The following is a 17,461-nucleotide window of genomic DNA, read 5'->3' on the forward strand; positions in this document are numbered from 1 at the left end:
GGGGGGGGGGAATCAGTGTGGACGATCCTTATTATCAGCAGAGTACAGGAAGGGGCCAAAGAGCATTCCACCAGTGAAATAATTTTTCAATTAGTGTGCGAAATGTGTTTGAGGGAGGGAGAGGGTTGGGGAGGGGGTCAGTCTATCCCTAGCTGGAGGAGCATGGAAGGGGACACACCAAAACACAAACACACACACACAGATTCAATCTGTTCAGTGCCAGCAGAAATAGTCAGGAGGGAGCAGGGAGGAGGCGTCACCACAAGGGAATGTCTCTCCCCTCCCCCTCTCTGAGACACAATCCTCCCTCCCTCCTCCCTGCCCTCCCTCCCACCGCCCCCCCCCCCCACCCTCCCTCCCGCCAGCCCCATGGAGCCAGGCAGAGACACATTGTTTAGTCTAAATCCTGCTGCAGCCGAATTGCAGTGTACAAACACACACACACACACCAACTTACCCACTGTCATGTGTAGTTGAACTATGCCTGTGGGACTCAGGGAACGGCAACATCTTACATGTTACAAACTCTGTTGTACATGTGTCTCTATGTGAGAGTATGTGTGTGTGTATATGAGTGAGTGTGTCTCTGTATAAGAGTGTGTGTGTGTGAGGGCGTATGACTGTTATTGTTCAGAGCAGTGTCCTGCTCCCAGCATGTGGCCCAGAGTTGGGGCTCACTCACTGCAGACAAACACGCAATGTCAAACACGGGCAGCCCCCATCACACGCAACCCAGTACAGCGCTCCGCTCAGCCTTCACAGCCCTGACAAAACACACCTCCGCTAGCTCAAAACCCACACACACCATGTCAACACATCCCTCTTGTGCTCAAAACACACCCACATACAAAGACAGGAAAGTGGAACGTGCTTTGGGCAGGGATGGAGGAGCGGTTATCTGGAGAGAGATCAGAACAGGAAGACAGGAACGTCTCGGAGATGGAGCAGGGAAGCGGGGCGGACAGGAGAGAGAGAGGGAGGGAGGGGGGTGGGAGGAGAGGAGTGAGTATGGAAGGACAGTCAGGGAGAACTCTCGGTAAGTCACTTACTGTTCCAACTTAAACCTCTTTGGTTCCAACTTCCTGCCAACCCCCACAACCACTGTTAACATTCCTCCCAGCCGCCCAAGCTCAAAGACAACCTCACCCTGAGACCAAAGGAACACACTCCACAACACACCACTCCACGCCTCTCATCACACACTTCACAGTCTAGCATGTGAAACGCCTTTATTATTATTCATTTCAGTGTACACATTATTCAAGTTAAAGTCCCACCAGTTACTACTGTGGACAGCCCATATAAAGTGAAAGAGAAAGCCAGACAGAGAAAAAAAAGAGAGGGAAAGAATGGGAAAAAGAGAGAGGGGAGCATGCTGCTAAAGAGCCATGAATAATTCTGCTGTGCACCGAGAGCTCTTTCTGTTTGACAGCTTCAGCGTTTATGCCAATGTTCAGAAAATCACCACAGCAGAATATTCAGTCGGAATTTGAATCGAAACTCATGAAAATTCAAGTGACTTATTACGCTCCCTCATTAATTCAAGCAATTGACACAGTGAGCACCATTGAGATCCCAAAGAGGCATAATAAATCCAATTATCATAGTTTGGGTTTGAAAACTTCTCAAATGTTTTATTTTAAACCTCCTCCATGTGTGTTCCCCAGGTAATCACGTTGCAGCGTCTATGTGCCGACTTTTTGCATTGGTTGTGATCACGCGATTCCAGCTGCTTCGCAAAGTTAACCGTCACCCCCCCCCCCCACCCCCCCCCCCCCACATCCCCACATCCATGACAACCGCAGGTGGTTTCAACAGAGCACAGGGATAGGGCATCTGCTTGGTTGTCACTCAGATGGGTTCCTCAGATAAGACGCTGTATGATGTGGCTGGCTTTATGTGGTGCATCTGTTTCCCTGCCTGTGGAAAACCCCATCTCCTCTGTAAAGAGCACGATAAAGGGCAGCAGACAGTGACGTCTGTGTAGCGAGGCTACCAGACGATCCAGGAGACACGAGGAAACAGCCTACAAAGCATAGCCTATATCAGGGCACCGGGGGAACAGGGACACGGGGGGCTTCTGCCTGAGATGTGCACCAACCGTTCCAAACCCTTCAGTCTGTGGAGTATCTAGGCCCATGTGTTTGGACTGTCCTTTGTAATAGGGGTGGTTCGAGGACCGATATATGAGTGTGGACTTCCAGTTGAGGCCTGAGGCCATGCACTGGCTCCCTTGGCACCTTGGGGAGTTGGAGGTCTAAGGTTTGATACCAGGCTGGGGGGGGGAAGAGAAGACTGTGAACTCTCCATGTAAGGCACTCCTGCTTTGGGAGCAGAGACAGATTAGAAGCTGACGGGTACTTCTGTTACGAAACTACTGTTCCTGCCTGCTTCCAGTAATAACAATGCCCCATTGATTCAGATGAATTATTAAAAGACAACTCGTGCATAAAAAGGTGCAAGTCACTTTCAAATCTTAGATGCTGATTTCTACAAGGACAGCCATCTTATAAAACATGACGGGCTGCCTGACAATGAACCTTGATGTCAGCTGTGTGTGTGTGTTTATGTGAATAATAGGCGTGTGTGGTTTGCACAATGCCAAAGAGGGGGTGGTGTACACTGGCATAGCAGAGGGTCAATATGAGCCCAAACTAAATGTATTTCCAGAGACACTCAATTACCAGTAAAACCCTGGCACAGCTATGCTTTTCTCTTGCCTCCAGTAACACGCACACACACACACATGCAAATGCACCCTCTCTCTCGCTCTCCCATCACAGTCTGTGTCACCACTGCAGTCTGAAGGATCAACTCTCATCTCCAACCACAAACCTGCAGACACATTCCTCTCAGGAGACACAGAGGAGAGAGAGAGGGAGAGGGAGAGAGAGACAGAGAGAGACACTCATCTGGAGACAGTCTGCCACCCAACCCAAGATGAACCAGGGAATGTTCTGGTGGTTTAGAATTCATATAAAATGAGAATCCATTGGGTGGCAATGCTGGCTTGTGGCTGGAGTACGAACTGAGTACGATCAGTTGAACAGTTGATCGGTTAAAAAATCTACAGTCTTGAATGTGTATTTACTGTCGGCTGAGTGAGAAGAACATCTCTCTCTATCTATCTATCCCTCTTTCTCCTGTCCATACTATCCCATAAGAACACCTCTTATCTTTAACCCGTCAAGGCTAAACAGGAGCTAGCGGACTGTGTGAGATTCCTGGGAAGACACGGATACACAGCAAAAACCTTGCATAACCTCAAGGTGAAACTTCCATGTAGCTGCCATGTGTATCTGTACCCACTGAATATGTCAATAAGTCAATTCAAATCAGTGACAAATTAATATTATGAAAGGTGGGGAACGCGAAGCTATGACTTACCAGCAACTGGGCTGAGGAGAAGGATGGCATAGAGCCACAATGCCGAAACTCGGCCCAAGACTGCCATATCTGCGAGATGCTTTAGGTGGATTGGATCGGGCGCTTTCTCCAAAAGATTTAGTCTTTTTCGCCCCTTTTTCGTCTTGGGCTAGACAAGCTCATCCGCCCAGACCGACATGATCAATGATGTCCAAAAAGAGACTTCCGATTCTAAGGACAGTTCAGCCTCATTCTAACACACTGTCCGTGATTGCTTGCTCAATGATGTGCGTTGATTGATCAGAAAATAGTCTTGGAAAAATGTTAAACCACGTTATAACGAAGGATTGTGTGCTCTTTCTGGTTAATTTAGTTGTTTTAGCACATCACCTTGTTCAAATTGGTTATCTATGATTTCAAATCAAATCACTTAAAAATTGTTAACATGCGAAACCTCGATTGTCTCATGTCAAATGCATACGGCCAACCAGTGTCATACAAATTTCTGACATTTGATAGTTGGCTAGTCCATTAGCAAGGTGGCTACATTGAGTCGCAGCAGCGAACAGCTTCTACTGTAAACCAGCTAGCGGGCAAATATAGCATTAACGAACCACGGTGAATGCAAAAATATTTACACGATAAAAAGAAATTCCGGATAAAATATTTCGTATATCCTGAGAATATGGCTCTTCAGTTCTCCCGCAATGGAAATCTCTTCTAGTAGTGCAAGGTTGTATCGCACTCAGGTACGCAAGCTAAGCAAAACCTAGGCTAGTAGCTAGCTAACAATTTGACTCTGACCAAAAAAGGCCTTTTAAAAGAAGAAAATAAACCGATTTCCTAAAATATAGTTTGGGTTCCAACAAACAGTTATGTCAAGCTAATATATCCATCAGTAAATAATTTCCCGTTTCGCCCCAGAGCTGTGGGATTTAGAGCGCCCTAGCCTTCAACTTCGCCTGTACAGTAGTGAGTACAGTCTAGCCTGGTCTCGCCTGCAGTCTGGTGAGCTAGAGACGAAAGTCCTCCCCCCGTCTGATGACCCTGTCAGGTTGGCGGCTCGCATGAGCAAAGAAAGGTCCCGCAGAGTAGTCTGACTGAGACCGGAGTATGCCATCAAATGTCCTGAAAATTATTATTTTTGCTGATTTATAGTTTACCACTCCACCTCATATATGACATATATAAGAAATTATTGTATGTGTTTTGAGAGGAAGAAATCAATTATGGATTGTGGCTAAAATGGTTTCTACATTAGATTGCAACTCGAAAACATTTATTTTGTTCTCTATCACATAAAAATGAACGAGAAGGCTAGATTGGGTATGCCTTCCAACAAAAACGGACCAGCATTGGACACGCACTTTCTCCTGTTTCTCCTGTAATCGGGCACCACCAGGCGGCTGGTTCTATCATTCCTACTACAGTAGCCATAAATAACTGTTCACTGTTTTGCATACACACACACTGGTATGTTACACCGATATTGTATGTTGTTTGTAATGCCATAATATGAAGGATACTCGAGTTGCCATGTCAATGCAGTTCTGTGTGATTGCATGGCAAAAACGAATCTAACATTTTTGGGAAGAAATGTGAAATGTTGATAAATAGCAGTCATCAAATTGACGGCTTGAAAATACTTAATTGAGTTAATTCAACTTCACATACACACATTTCAACTTATCACAACTAAGAAACGTATTGGCTTCATAAGTGGCTTCGAAATACACAAAAAGTCAAACAGAACATTTGTAAAAGAGAAAATTATGGCATACTGTCAACTGAATGAAGCTGAAAATTATCATGACTTGAACAATAAAAGGCGGTCAGGAAATTGTGTTGGGTTTCAGTTAGTTGGGAAAAGGAGAACTGAAAACAAAAATAAATATAACAAAATAAGTACGAAAAATAAATAAGTCAGTATAAAAATGTAGGAAAAAAATACCTTCTTTCCCCCTGAGACGGTAACTGATTAAAACATAAATAATGCTAACGTATAGTAAGGTATTGTACAAAGAATAATGATTGTCATCTGAAATTACACAGATGAGTGCACGCATTGAAATAGGATCATAACAAGAACAAGATAGTTGGTCACAGAGTTGTGCTTGATCTTTTGGAGTGGTTTGAAGTTTCACTAGTTAGTTTGGTACCCCTCAAGACTAAGACCTACAGTACCACAGCGGTTGGTTCTGGTCTGGGAGTCCTCTTCAACTTTGACTGAGAGATAACCTAAGCTCTTCCTCCTTTAGACTCCTGTCCAATCGCTGAGTCTCATTCTCCAGAACAGAGGGGATTGGTTGCCTTGAGACCATCGCCAGCGAGTCGCTGAGGTCCTGTCTCAGAGACACCAGCCACTGGCTGTTCCTGGAGGAGCGTTGGAGAAACTGCGCCCTCTGGTGGTGATCCATTGCCAGTGTCAGCCTCAGATGATGGACCTGGGCAGGATGGAGGTAAATCAGAGAGTATTGTTTAATCATTCATAACAGGGGAAAAAAAAACTTATTCATCACAAAGGGGGGTCAGATGGCTGAGCGGTTAGGGAATCAGGCTAGTAATCTGAAGGTTGCCAGTTCGATTCCCAGCGTGAAAAATGAAGATGTGTCCTTGGGCAACGTACTTCACCCTACTTGCCTCGGGGGAATGTCCCTGTACTTACTGTAAGTCGCTCTGGATAAGAGCGTCTGCTAAATGACTAAATGTAAATGTAATGTAATCACAAAGAGTTTAACAGGAACCCACTTCAAAGCGGCACAGCACAAAAGGAAACTTCCCATTGATTTTAACCTCCCACAACCCCAGAGGAACTCATGGAACCATATCCCAGATACTAGCGTGATAACACCGTTTATCAAACTGACCTGGTCGTCCAGCTCCTTTACTCTGGTCCTCAGATGCTCCAGCTCCTCTCCCTCCGGGCGGTCCAACCCTCGGGACTCCTGAACCCCACAACAGAGATGAATGACCTGTGCTTCACGTCAGCTTTGATGGGTATGTATCTGAAATCAAGTGATGTCTGACCTGAGTTCTTGGGCTCCGGCTACTACCGGCCTGCAGCTGGGACAGCTGGTGGTGCATTCTCCCTCTCTCCTCCTCCACCTTGAAACACAGGAATTTCAATTGATGCTTTGACCTTGATGTAGTCTGTCCCCTGGTCCCTACTTCAGCTGTCCCACAGCTACCTGTGTCAGTGCTTCTCTGAGGTGCTGTCTCTCGGCCCGCAGCCTCTCTGTGCGCTGCTCCAGCTGGTTGTTCCTCTTCTGTAGCTGTCTCTGGTCCACCTCCAACTGGGCCACGGCCCTCTGCATGACCCCCAGCCGGTCCTGGACTGCGGGGTCAGACCCAGAGCCCTCCCCCTGTCTAATCCCCTGGGGAAACCACACAGACCACACTGAACACACTGTAGACAGATGCTAAAATGTGTGGACCTAACTGGAAGCCATGAACCAGTGGAACAGTGAGAGCTGTACCAACCTGAGGTGAGCTAGTCCCCGCCGACTTGCTCTGGTTCTGCTGGTGAGCCTTTTCCTGATAACCAATCAAGGCAGCCTCTGTTTTCTCGAGGGCGACTCTGACCCGGTCCCGATCCTTCCCAAGCTCCTCTGCTCTCTGGGTCAGGGTGTAGAACTCTGTCTCCCTCTCGCTCAGCAGGTGGTTTGTCTCCTCTCTTTCCAGGAGCAGGGAAGACACACGCTCCCTCAGGACAGCCAACTCCCCCTCACTCTCCGGCGGCCGATGACCCGCTTCCTCCCACACCTCACCTTTAAAGCCTCCTCCGTTTGTCCTGCCTCCCCCTCCCCTCAGGTCCACCCTTTCTCTCAGGCCCCTGTCTCCATCAGTCTCCCCTCTCTCCGTAGACTCTATCCTCTTCCTCAGTTCAAACATTTCTCGTTTTTGCTCCTCCAACAGCTCCTGTAGTTGCTGCCGTTCCCTTTCTCCCTTGCAGGCATTCTCTCTGACTCTCTCCAGTTCACTCTCCTTCTCTCTGAGTATGTTCGTCATGAGCTCCATTCTTCTCAGGGATTCCTGTTCAGCTTGTTGGAGGTCCTCCCTCCTCTTCTGTCCTTCCAGGACCCTGTCCTTCATCTGCTCAAACTCCCTCTCCTTCTCCTTCATCCTCTTTGTGAGGATCTCCATCCCTCGTTCCTTCTGCTGCAGTTTCTCCTCTTCTCCCCGTGCCAGCTCCTCCATCTTCTGTTGTAGCCTCTCCACGTCTCTCTCTCTCGCTTTCCTCTCTCCTTCCGCTTCTCGCAGCCTCTCTTTCAGCTCCTCCGCATCCTTGATTCTCTCAGCAGCCAGAGAGCTCAGCTCCATCCTCTGTTCCTCCAGGACATCCAGCCTAGCTATGGTTCTGGTATGCTCCATTTCTCTATCTTGCATCCCTCTCAGGTCCTCTTCCACCCTTTCCTTTTCTACCAACGCTTCCTTTAGCTCTTCGTCTTTCAGTCCAACCTCCACCTCCCTCGCTTTTAGTTTCTCCTCCTGCACCCTGTGTCTCTGGACCACCAGCTCTTTCTCGGCAAGAACCTCCTCGATCTCAGCCTCTTTCTCCTCCAACCGAGCCCTCAGCTCCTCCTTCGCCTCTCTGCACTTCTCCAGCATCTCCTTAGCCCCGAGAGCCTCGGCCGCCTCTGCCTCTTTCAGCCTCAGCCTCCTCTCCAGCTCCCTGCGCTCCAGCTCCACCGTCCTGGTCCTGGAACGGAGCTCCTCCACCTCCCCCCTGGCCGCCCGGAGGCTCTCCTCCCTGCTCCTCACCACCTCGTCCCTCCTCTCCTGCAGGAGGCCCCTCAGCCTCTCCCCCTCGCGGTGGCTCTCCTCCAGTAGCTCCTTCAGGTTGGACATCTCCTGCAGCCCTGCCTTCAGCCCCAGCCTCATCTTCTGGTTCTCCGCCTCCTTTTCCTGCACTTCCTGTCTCCACCGCTCCCTCAGTCGGCTCACCTCTGAACCCTGGCGGATGGATGAATATTTAATGAACAAACCAAATAGAATGTGAAAAAACGTCATATTGATATTAATAAACACTGATGAAAATATTTGGTTTGTAAAGTTCCATGTTGTACCTGATCTTTCATGGTTTCCAGTTTTAGGCCCATAACCTCATTGCTCTCCTTCGCACCTCTCAGTTCTTCTTCCACCCTTCTCAGCAATGCGCTGGCCTTGTCCTTCTCTCTCTTCTCTCTGCTTATCTCGTCTTTCAGCGTTCCCGCCTCTCTCTCCTTCCTCATCACCTCAACAGACAGGTGATCCCGCTCTTCCTCCAGCTCCCGGACCCGTGCCCCTAGCCTCTCCTTACGCGTTCCTCTCTCCTCCGCTAGGGCCTGCTGTCCCCTCTGCAGCTCCTCCAGTCTGGTCCTCAGTCTCTCTCCCTCCACCTGCTCCTTTCTCAGCTCTGCATTCAAACTCCTCCGCTCTTCCTCACCCCTCCTCAGCGCCTCCTTCTGTCTATCCCTCTCTCCATAGCCCTCCTCCAGTCTCGCTCTCAGGTCCTCCACCTCCTCGTCTTTCTCCACCAGGAGCTGGGAGAGTTTCGCCATCTCCCTCCTCCGTTCCTCGGCCCGGTCTTGCCACTCCTTCACCTCGTCCTCGAGACTCTCCTTCATTTCCTTCAGCTCGCTCTCCCTCTCCTTCTCCCTCTCCCTCTCCTCCCTGGCCTTGCTTAGCTCCCTGCTCTTGGAAGCCAGTTGGTCCTCTGCCTCCTTGTGCTCGCTCCTCTCTCTCTCCAGGGCACCCTCCGTCTCCCTCAGAAGAGCCGACAGCTGCTTCTCCGACAGCTCCAGAGCCTGTAGCCTGGCCCTCAGCTCCCCCACCTCCTCCTCCCCCTGCCGAAGCCTCTCCTCGGTCTCCTCCTCCCCCCTGCGCAGGCTCCCCTGCAGCCTCTCCACCTCCTCCTCCCTGTCTCTCAGTGCACTCAGGTGTCTCTCCAGGCTCGCCTCTCGTTTCTCCACCTCTCTCTTCATCTCATCCCTCTCTTCCTCCACGACGCTCACCCCGACTGTCAAGACCTCCAGCTGTCCATCCCTCTCCTTCAGCTCCGCTGTCAGACGCGCTTCTCTCTCCTTCGCTTCCGTCTCCCTCCTCTCTCTGCTCCTCTCCTCCTTGCTCCTCTCTCGCTCCTTCTCCCTCAGCAACAAGTTCTCCGTCTCAACGGTGGCCATCTTATTCTCCAGCATTCCCATCTTCTTCAGCTCTTCCTCCAGATTCTCCCTCTCTCCCTCCAGCGAGAGTATTCGGTCGTTCAGCTCTTCTGCTTCCTCGTCTCTGTTTCGTACCGTGGCCTGCTCTTTTCTCAGCTGTTCAGCCATCTTCTCCTTCTCTCTTCTGATCGTCTTCAACTGCTCACTCTCCCTCTCCTCTCTATCCCTGAGCCTCTGCAGCAATCTGTCTCTCTCCCTCTCCAGCTCCTCTGCACTCTCCTTCCATCTTTCCCCCTCCTCCTTCACCTCCCTCATCCTGTGCTCTGTGATCCTCAGCTCCGAAGTCAGTTTGGTCTGCAGTCTCTCCATCTCCGCCGCTCTCTCTTCCAGCAAGGCAGAGGTCTCCTGCCTCTCTCTCTCCACCCCCTCCATCTTGTCCCAGAGTGCTTGGGCCTCTTTATCCCTCTGTCCCAACTCTCCTCGCAGTCTCGCCTCGCGCTCTCTCTGTTCCGTCTCCCTGCTTCTTCTCCTCTTCTCCTCCTCTTTGCGTCGCTCCCTCTCTTTCTCCCTGAGTTTGGAGTTCTCCTCCTCTAAGGCAGAGAGATTCCCTTTCAGTGCCTCCATCGTCTTCACTTCTGACTCTATATTATCTCTATCTTCCTCTACTGATCTAATTCTACCTTTCAACTCAGTTATTTCTTCTTCCTTCACTCTGATTTCTCCTTCTCGGAGTCTTAGTAGGTCTACAAACTTGTCTTTCTCTCTTCTGATCGTCTTCAATTGTTCAGTCTCCCTCTCCTCTCTATCCCTGAGCTTCTGCAGCAGTCTGTCTCTCTCCCTCTCCAGCTCCTCTGCTCTCTCCTTCCATCTTTCCCCCTCCTCCTTCACCTCCCTCATCCTGTATTCTGTGATCCTCAGCTCAGAGGTCAGTTTGGTCTGCAGCGTCTCCATCTCTGCCGCTCTCTCCTCCAGCAAGGCTAACACCTCCTCTTTCTCTTTCTCCAATCCATCCATCCTGTTTTTTAACGCCACCACCTCTCCATCCCTCTGTCCGAGCTCTGAGCTCAGCGCCACTCTCTCTCTCTGCCATCCTTGCCTTTCCTCCTTCCTCTCCTCCTCGGTTATTCGTCGTTTCTCCATCATCTCCTCCAACTGTCTCTCCAGCCTCTCCACCTCGGCCAGCCCGGTCTCCCTTTCTCTGGCCCCCTTCTCTCTCTCTTCCCTTTCTTTCATCCTGTCCTCCACATTCTGGTTCAACCCTCTTTCCAGCTCTCCCTTCAGACATTGTATCTCTCCTGGAGACAAAAAAAAAAAATAGATTAGTGGGATATTAACCAGCTACATCTTACTCATCATACTTTCCTAGTTCATCCTAATGTTTTCCCTTGGATCCATTGTCAGAAACAGTATCTCACCTGTCAGCACCTCCTTGGTCTGGAGGAGGGTGTGGAGCTGGACCTGGAGCTGGTTGTTCGTGACCTCCAGCCCCGAGGCCTGCTTCTGGGCCAGGCTCAGCTGCTGCTGCTGGGAGACCGTCAGCTCCCTGGGGGACAGGAGACAGAGCAGGGACATCCCTATTCAAATCCCATATAACTGTCTCACCTTCTCTTAATGTACACTTTGAATGCTCCTAGACACTGTATTTATCCCCCCCAGTAAGAACAGAGGAGAAAGAGAGTCTGTTAACCTGAGTTCATCAACGTCCTGCTCCAGAATGTTCTTCTCTCTCTCCAGCGCCGACACCCTTTCCTCCAGATGCTGGTTCAGCCTCACAAGCTCCTCCCGCTCTCTCACGGCCCTCTTCTGCAGCTCTGTCGCTCGGGCCTGCTCAGCTTGCACACCACGCAGCTCCCCACAAACTGCACTGTGCTGTGCTGACAGCTGGACAGCCACACACACATATACATCACACTACTAGAATGATAAATTGCGAATTGTAAGACATGAGGAGTGACATGACTAACACAAAGACAAACGAGACTTCTTGTCGTTCACCTCCTTCAGTTGTGTCCTTGCTTGATCTCTCTCCTCCGCCAGCGAGGCACCCTTCCTCTCCTTCTCCTCTCGTATGGTCTCCAACTCTCTTTCCAGTTCCCTCTCTCTCTCTCTCAGCCTCTGGAGACAATCCTGGCCTGCCTCTCTCTGGCTCCTGCCAAGGTTAGTACCATTTATACAACCAGAAAATCACTGACGGTCAGTGATTGGCCAGCCGTCTCAGGACAAAGCAACTGTTCTTAGCCTGAGAAGGGTTAGCGAAGGGTGAAGCAAAGTAACAGTGCCGTACCTTAACTCAGCAGTCTGCTGTGAGCAGCTCTTGAGCTCTCTGCGAAGGGTCCCTGCCTCTGATTCCAGAGTCTGGAGCTGGTTCTGGAGGTCAGCCATCTCTAGTTCAGCCTGGAGACAGGGGAGAGGACATAGTCAAGAGTTCTGGAAGCACAGCTTAGCAGGATGTCAGCGACAGGAGCCTGGTGTTCCCATAAGAGAAGGACACGGGCACTCTCAGAGCCCAAAATAGGCTTAAACTCTGAGCTTAGCAGTTCAGCTGTTCAATGTGATCACAGCACATCCAGAGCAGTGTCGCCCCCTGGTGTGTCGGAGTGGATGGGGTGCTGCAGCTGCAGACCTGCAGAGCGCGGGCGTTCAGCTCCCTCTTGTCCCTGGCCAGACCCTCGTTCATGGCGGCCATCTTCTCCAGGGCGTCACGGCCCTCGGCCACCTCGCGCTGCAGCAGAGTCTGACTGGAGGACAGGGCCAGCACTGACTCCCTGGCCTGCGATGGGGTAGGGGGGAGGGAAGTAGGACTACTTTAAGGAATACACAAAAGAATACACAACAAAAAAAACTATCCACAAAAATCCATGCCCAATCCACCCACAGATACAGAGAGAGGGAAGGCCTGGAGACCCCCAGGCAGGGGAGGGGAGAGTGTGGATCCACAGGAAGAAGCATGCCATGCCTTCATTACCTTTATCATGAGTGCTGATGCTCTGACAGTGCAGAACCAATGACACAGAGAAAGCACAAACGAAGAGTATGAAAGCTTGCGTCTGCAGCAATGACGGGGCAAGCAGAAGCAAGGGGGGGGGGGTTAAACCACAAAGCCAAACAGCAGAACTGCCTACACTGTGGCATCCTACTACTGTGTGTCAGACTGGACTGCAGTAGCTACGGCAGCTGGAACACAGCCTAGAGTTTAGAGCGTTAGGTGTGCAAGTTAAAGGGTCACGGTGTTATTACCTTGACGAGAGCGTCTTTGGCATCAGCGGCTTCTTCCTCTGCGCGTTCCCGGTCCAGCTGCTCTCTCTCCAGCGCCACCTGGAGGCGGTGCAGCTCCATGCGGCTGCTCCTCTCTCTCTCCCCAAGCTGGGCGCTCTCCCGCAGGTCTGCCTCCACACTGAGGGGACACGACAGTAACACAGGACTAACTACTACACTATAATTACATATGCTCCTAACTATATCAACACAAATATACAGTGTATACACAGTACTTAGTACAATATGACAGGTATATATTCTACATTTGTAACTATATAATTTATGGATTGTTTCTTCCATTGAAATATAGTAAATAAAAGCTAAACCACTGCATGGTTTGTCAACCAGTGTGTTGATTCTGATCAGGTACCGTTTCTGTCTCTCGCTCTCCACCTGGCTCTTCCTCTCCTCCTCCCTCTCTCTCTCCCGCCTCAGTCTCTCGCCCTCCTTCTTCAGCTCCTCCCCTCGTCTCTCTGCTTCCTCCACCTGGCTCTTCAGGGACGCAACCATCTCCCTCTCACTGACGCGCGCACACACACACAGACACAAGCAGTGAAACACAGAAGGATTCTGGCTAGGCATGTACATGCCTGAACTTTCCTCTTGAGACGGTGTGAGTGTGTGTGCATGCGCTCCGGTCTCTGCTGTACCTCGCGAGCATGTCCCGGGTGTGTGTGAGCTCCTGAGCGGTGTTCAGGTTGTGTGTGTGTAGCTCCTCTGTGTCAGACGCTAGCTGTGTGACTCTCTGCTGGAGCACAGCTCTCTCCTCCCCCAGCCTCTTCAGAATCACCTCCGCCCCCTAGTGGCAACATGGAGACAGGTCAGGTCAGGGTAACGGACAGTCATCACCCAAGGCACTATGAAAGCAAACAAGGCTATATTTTTGAGGGAATGATCTTCTCATTCATAAAGATAAACAACTCTAAATCTTAACACCACCAAACAGAATTACAGGTGAGTTCTATTCTCTATTAATAGAACTAGTCTAGTAGATCTAGTAACTATTCTCACCTGTGCTTGTTGGTGTCTGCAGTGCAGAGCAGTCTCCGCCTGGGCAAGGATAGCCAGTAGGGAGGACAGGTCGCGACCGTCAGAACGTGCAGGGCTGGCCGGGCCTCCTTCAGACTGGGCGCTCAGAACCCTGGCCTGGAGAGCAGCAGGATACAAGGACCGCTTACTGGACCACAGCAGCAACTCATCTGTCAGATACCCTGGTCATAGGCATGGCTCAGTGGTAGAGCATTAGACCTCAGACCAAGAGGTCGCAGGTTCAAATCTTCCTATTAGTTGCTATGGATAAAGGCGACTTTTAAAGGAATCCATTATATCGATTCGACAGCTTCTCAATGCATGTGAATGTTGGTGTGAAATCTCACCAGTCTGAGTGTGGCTTGACTGACTGACTCCAGGGTTCTCTCTGCCTCCCTCAGGTTCTCCCGCTCCCTCTCTCTCCCCTGCTCCTCCTCTGCTTTCCTCCTCTCCTCCACTCGCATCTCCTCCTCCAGCTCCGCCCTCTCCTCCTCATGGGCCTGGAGGGAGGTGGACAGCTCGGAGATTCTAAGGAAAGAGAGTGGTAGAGCATTAGACAGGATTGGCAAAGTGAAGAAGATTCTCAAATCTCGCGATTCTCCGAAGACGACATCCTCACACAGCATATTAGTCCCAGGCGAACCCTCCTTCCGACAGAAAGACAGACCGACCTGTCTTTCAGCTGCTGAACTTCAGCCTCGTGGTGGAGGGTCAGCTCAGAGAGCTCCCTCGTCTCCCCCGCTGGGTCCCTGTGCCCCTGGTGCCAGGGATCCAGCTCCTGCAAGGAGAGAGCAGGGCCCAGGGTGGAGGAGAACGGGGGAGCTAGGCGGGAGGCCCGGGGGCTCCTCATGACGAAGGTGCTGCACAGGGGGCCGCTGGGATGCAGGACCTCCACTGAGCCACAGTGGGAGAGCAGAGAGGAGGACAGACGGGTGAACTCCGCCCTCAGCTGCCACAGGTCCCTGTGCGCAGACAAACAACAATCAGCACAGCCGCATAGGAGATGGAGAGTTGCCTGGCGACCAATGAAGCTGTCCTAAAGCAAACAGACCCGTTAAAAACCTGACTAGACAGCAAACAGGGGCTGCTTCAAGAACGCTGTTGGTGGAGATGCCGTCGGCGTCCTCTACCTGTCAGTAGCAGTCTTGACAGTGTGACAGTGGCGTCGCAGGGTGACCACTTCCCCCCACAGGGCCATCAGACGAGCCTGCTCCTCACCAATGTGACCCGTCAGACGCTACAGAGTAACACACCCAGGATGGGGACGACAGTCAGAGCTGCCGGTAAAACCATAGGATTGAGGAGGAACTTGTTCTGAGCAGGCTGAGCAGGCGTTTGTCTTTTTCACTACCTCGTTCTCTTTCTGCCACTCAGACTGCCTCTGTCCCGCCTCCTCCACTGCTTTCGACCAGTCAGTGGTCAGCTTGCACAAGTCCTCCCTGAGCGCCTCGTTGATCTGCCCCAATTGGCCGAGCTGCTCACGAAGGAGGGCGTTCATCTGCACCATACTCACACTCCTGCAGAGAGAAGGCAGAGAGGAGGATCTCGTTTTACCTCCTTTCACAGGTCGTTCTTTGTATAGTTTCTCCTCTGTGTCCTTTTCTCAAAACACTTGTGTTTTGAGGAATTATTCTGAGGAACCAAGGCTGTCCACCCACCTCTGCTGTTCCTCCTCCAGCCGAATGAGGGCGCTCTCCAGAGAGTCACTGTGCTCATCCCTAATCCTCCTCTGCAGAACATCCACACCCGACAGTCAAGTTTCTCTCATTCCCCCATTTCCACTTATATTAGATATAGGCTGAAGGTCATGACAAGCAAGGACATATTCTACAGTGCAGCATACATATCTACTTATCCACTGACCTCTCTCTTCAGCAGCTCTTTCTCCTCAGACTTCACCCTCTGCTCCAGGCCCTGGCAGCGGTCACGGTACTCCACCACCTGAGGGCACGGGCGAACCCCCCGCTTTAGAAAGCCCAGACACCTCGACACGGGCGCACTTTAGAACCACACCCTGTGAACTCTGACCCCCCTGACCTTGTTCTGTAGTTTGTGGATGAGCAGGGCCTGCCTGGCCTCCCTCTCCCTGCCCTCCCTCAGCTTCCTCCTCCACTCACGCTGCTCACTCTCCAGGCGCAGAGACAGGGTCAGGGGCGGGTCCAGCGACTGGGTCAGCTGGCCAGGGGAGAGAGGGAGAGCACAGTCAGTGTTGTGCTGGTAAAGGGGTTGACTGGTTCAAATGAATGAATTGACTGATTTTAAGAGGATCATCATATGAATTTGTTGATTGGTTGACTAGAAGGAGTGTACCAAACTCTCTTATTCTGAGAACTAAGCAGAATCTTTGAGTAGCATCTATCGACCACTGGTGTGTAGTCTGAATATCTGTGGATGAGTAGGAAGGTAGGCTACTACACTACCAGGCTGTAGGGAGAAGCACACAGACATTTATCCGCCTCTCACCCGGTCGGTCAGCGCTCGAGCCCTGGACTCCAGCTCCTCCCTCTCAGCATGACTCTCCGCCAGCTCGTTCTGCAGACGGGACACCTCCACCCTCAGCTCAGCCTTCTCCTCTTGCAAGCCAAGCAAAAACCTTGACTCCATGCTGGACACTCAACCCAGGACTCTTAAGCACGCTTGGGGGAGGGGGGCAGGAAAAGATCATTGATGCATGCCAACCTCTTCACCATTGTTATTTATATATACTGTATTGTATACCCTTATTAACAGTATATGCTGCTGCTTGTAGTTTAGATAAATAAGGTAGCTAGTCTTACCCCCAAAAAAGTGGTGTTCTCTATGTTTATTCAAACTATTTCTTATAATGTCTTGCGTTCTTTGTTGGGTAAGTAGCTAGCGTTAGCTATTGGTGGCTGTGATAGTTGACTTGATGTCTACAACTAGCTTTAGCTTCTGTTAACTACTGAGAAGCTCGTTGCTACCTAGCTAGCTGAATGTCCTAACGCCCTAGTAAGAAAAGCAAGCTATCGGTATCCACAACAGCACAAAACAGCACAGCGAGCTATTTTTTGCATTACAGATAATCTCATAATAAGCTGCTTGCACACAAGCAACGTTTACTGGCTGGATAGTTAGCTTGCAAATTAATGCAAGTACAAGCTGGCTAGCTAGCCCCACTTACCTAGCTACGCATTCTAATTGGTTAGTAACAGTAAATACCCTCAAAATCAAATGCTGTGGCAATACTTACTAATTATTGTGAATTTTCATGAGTAGGTCATGGAAAGCCTTCCTTGAAATTGTAATATTTAGCCATTTTGCACTTGGTAGTAACTGAATTCAAAACTGTCAACTTAAACTTTCACCTTAAAAAACACAGAGAAATCATGCAGGGGATTGTTTGAGTGCACCAAAAAACAGTTCACGTCTAGAGCACCTCCGTGTGGCCTGGAGTGAGAGGAAGTTAATTCTCTCACTCGAACACCCATACACACACACTAACAAACAAGTAATAGTTGTATAAATATTTATTTAGAATAACAATGATCTAGTAGTCATATATAGCTGAACCAGTCATGACTGATGTCTGTAGAGACGCTAGCTTATTTTTCAGGATTACATCTGAGAACACAGAAAATAGCTGGAAGAGTAAAAATGGCACTGCACCTGCACCTAAGCGACCACTATCTCTTAAACTGTTAAACAAT

The 17,461-nt window shown here is 50.3% G+C and overlaps 1 protein-coding gene across 1 annotated transcript; it reads right to left on the bottom strand.

The window, feature by feature from the left end:
- Positions 1-4,617: 4,617 nt before the first annotated feature.
- On the bottom strand, positions 4,618-17,100 carry si:dkey-230p4.1 (rootletin). The gene is made up of 24 exons (XM_067256479.1): positions 17,005-17,100; positions 16,257-16,429; positions 15,831-15,968; positions 15,657-15,734; positions 15,452-15,522; positions 15,145-15,310; positions 14,924-15,030; positions 14,465-14,755; positions 14,141-14,321; positions 13,776-13,910; positions 13,415-13,563; positions 13,135-13,284; positions 12,744-12,900; positions 12,130-12,276; positions 11,791-11,900; positions 11,502-11,655; positions 11,194-11,387; positions 10,922-11,049; positions 8,433-10,801; positions 6,847-8,319; positions 6,555-6,740; positions 6,394-6,471; positions 6,234-6,311; positions 4,618-5,810 (listed from the first exon to the last, which is right to left on the bottom strand). The coding sequence occupies exons 2-24, from the start codon at positions 16,395-16,397 to the stop codon at positions 5,583-5,585; spliced, it is 6,909 nt and encodes a 2,302-aa protein (XP_067112580.1). The 5' UTR covers positions 16,398-16,429; positions 17,005-17,100; the 3' UTR covers positions 4,618-5,582.
- Between the last annotated feature and the right edge of the window lie 361 nt (positions 17,101-17,461).

Source organism: Osmerus mordax, chromosome 2 (genome assembly GCF_038355195.1).
Source record: "Osmerus mordax isolate fOsmMor3 chromosome 2, fOsmMor3.pri, whole genome shotgun sequence".
NCBI classification, from domain to species: Eukaryota; Metazoa; Chordata; class Actinopteri; order Osmeriformes; family Osmeridae; genus Osmerus; species Osmerus mordax.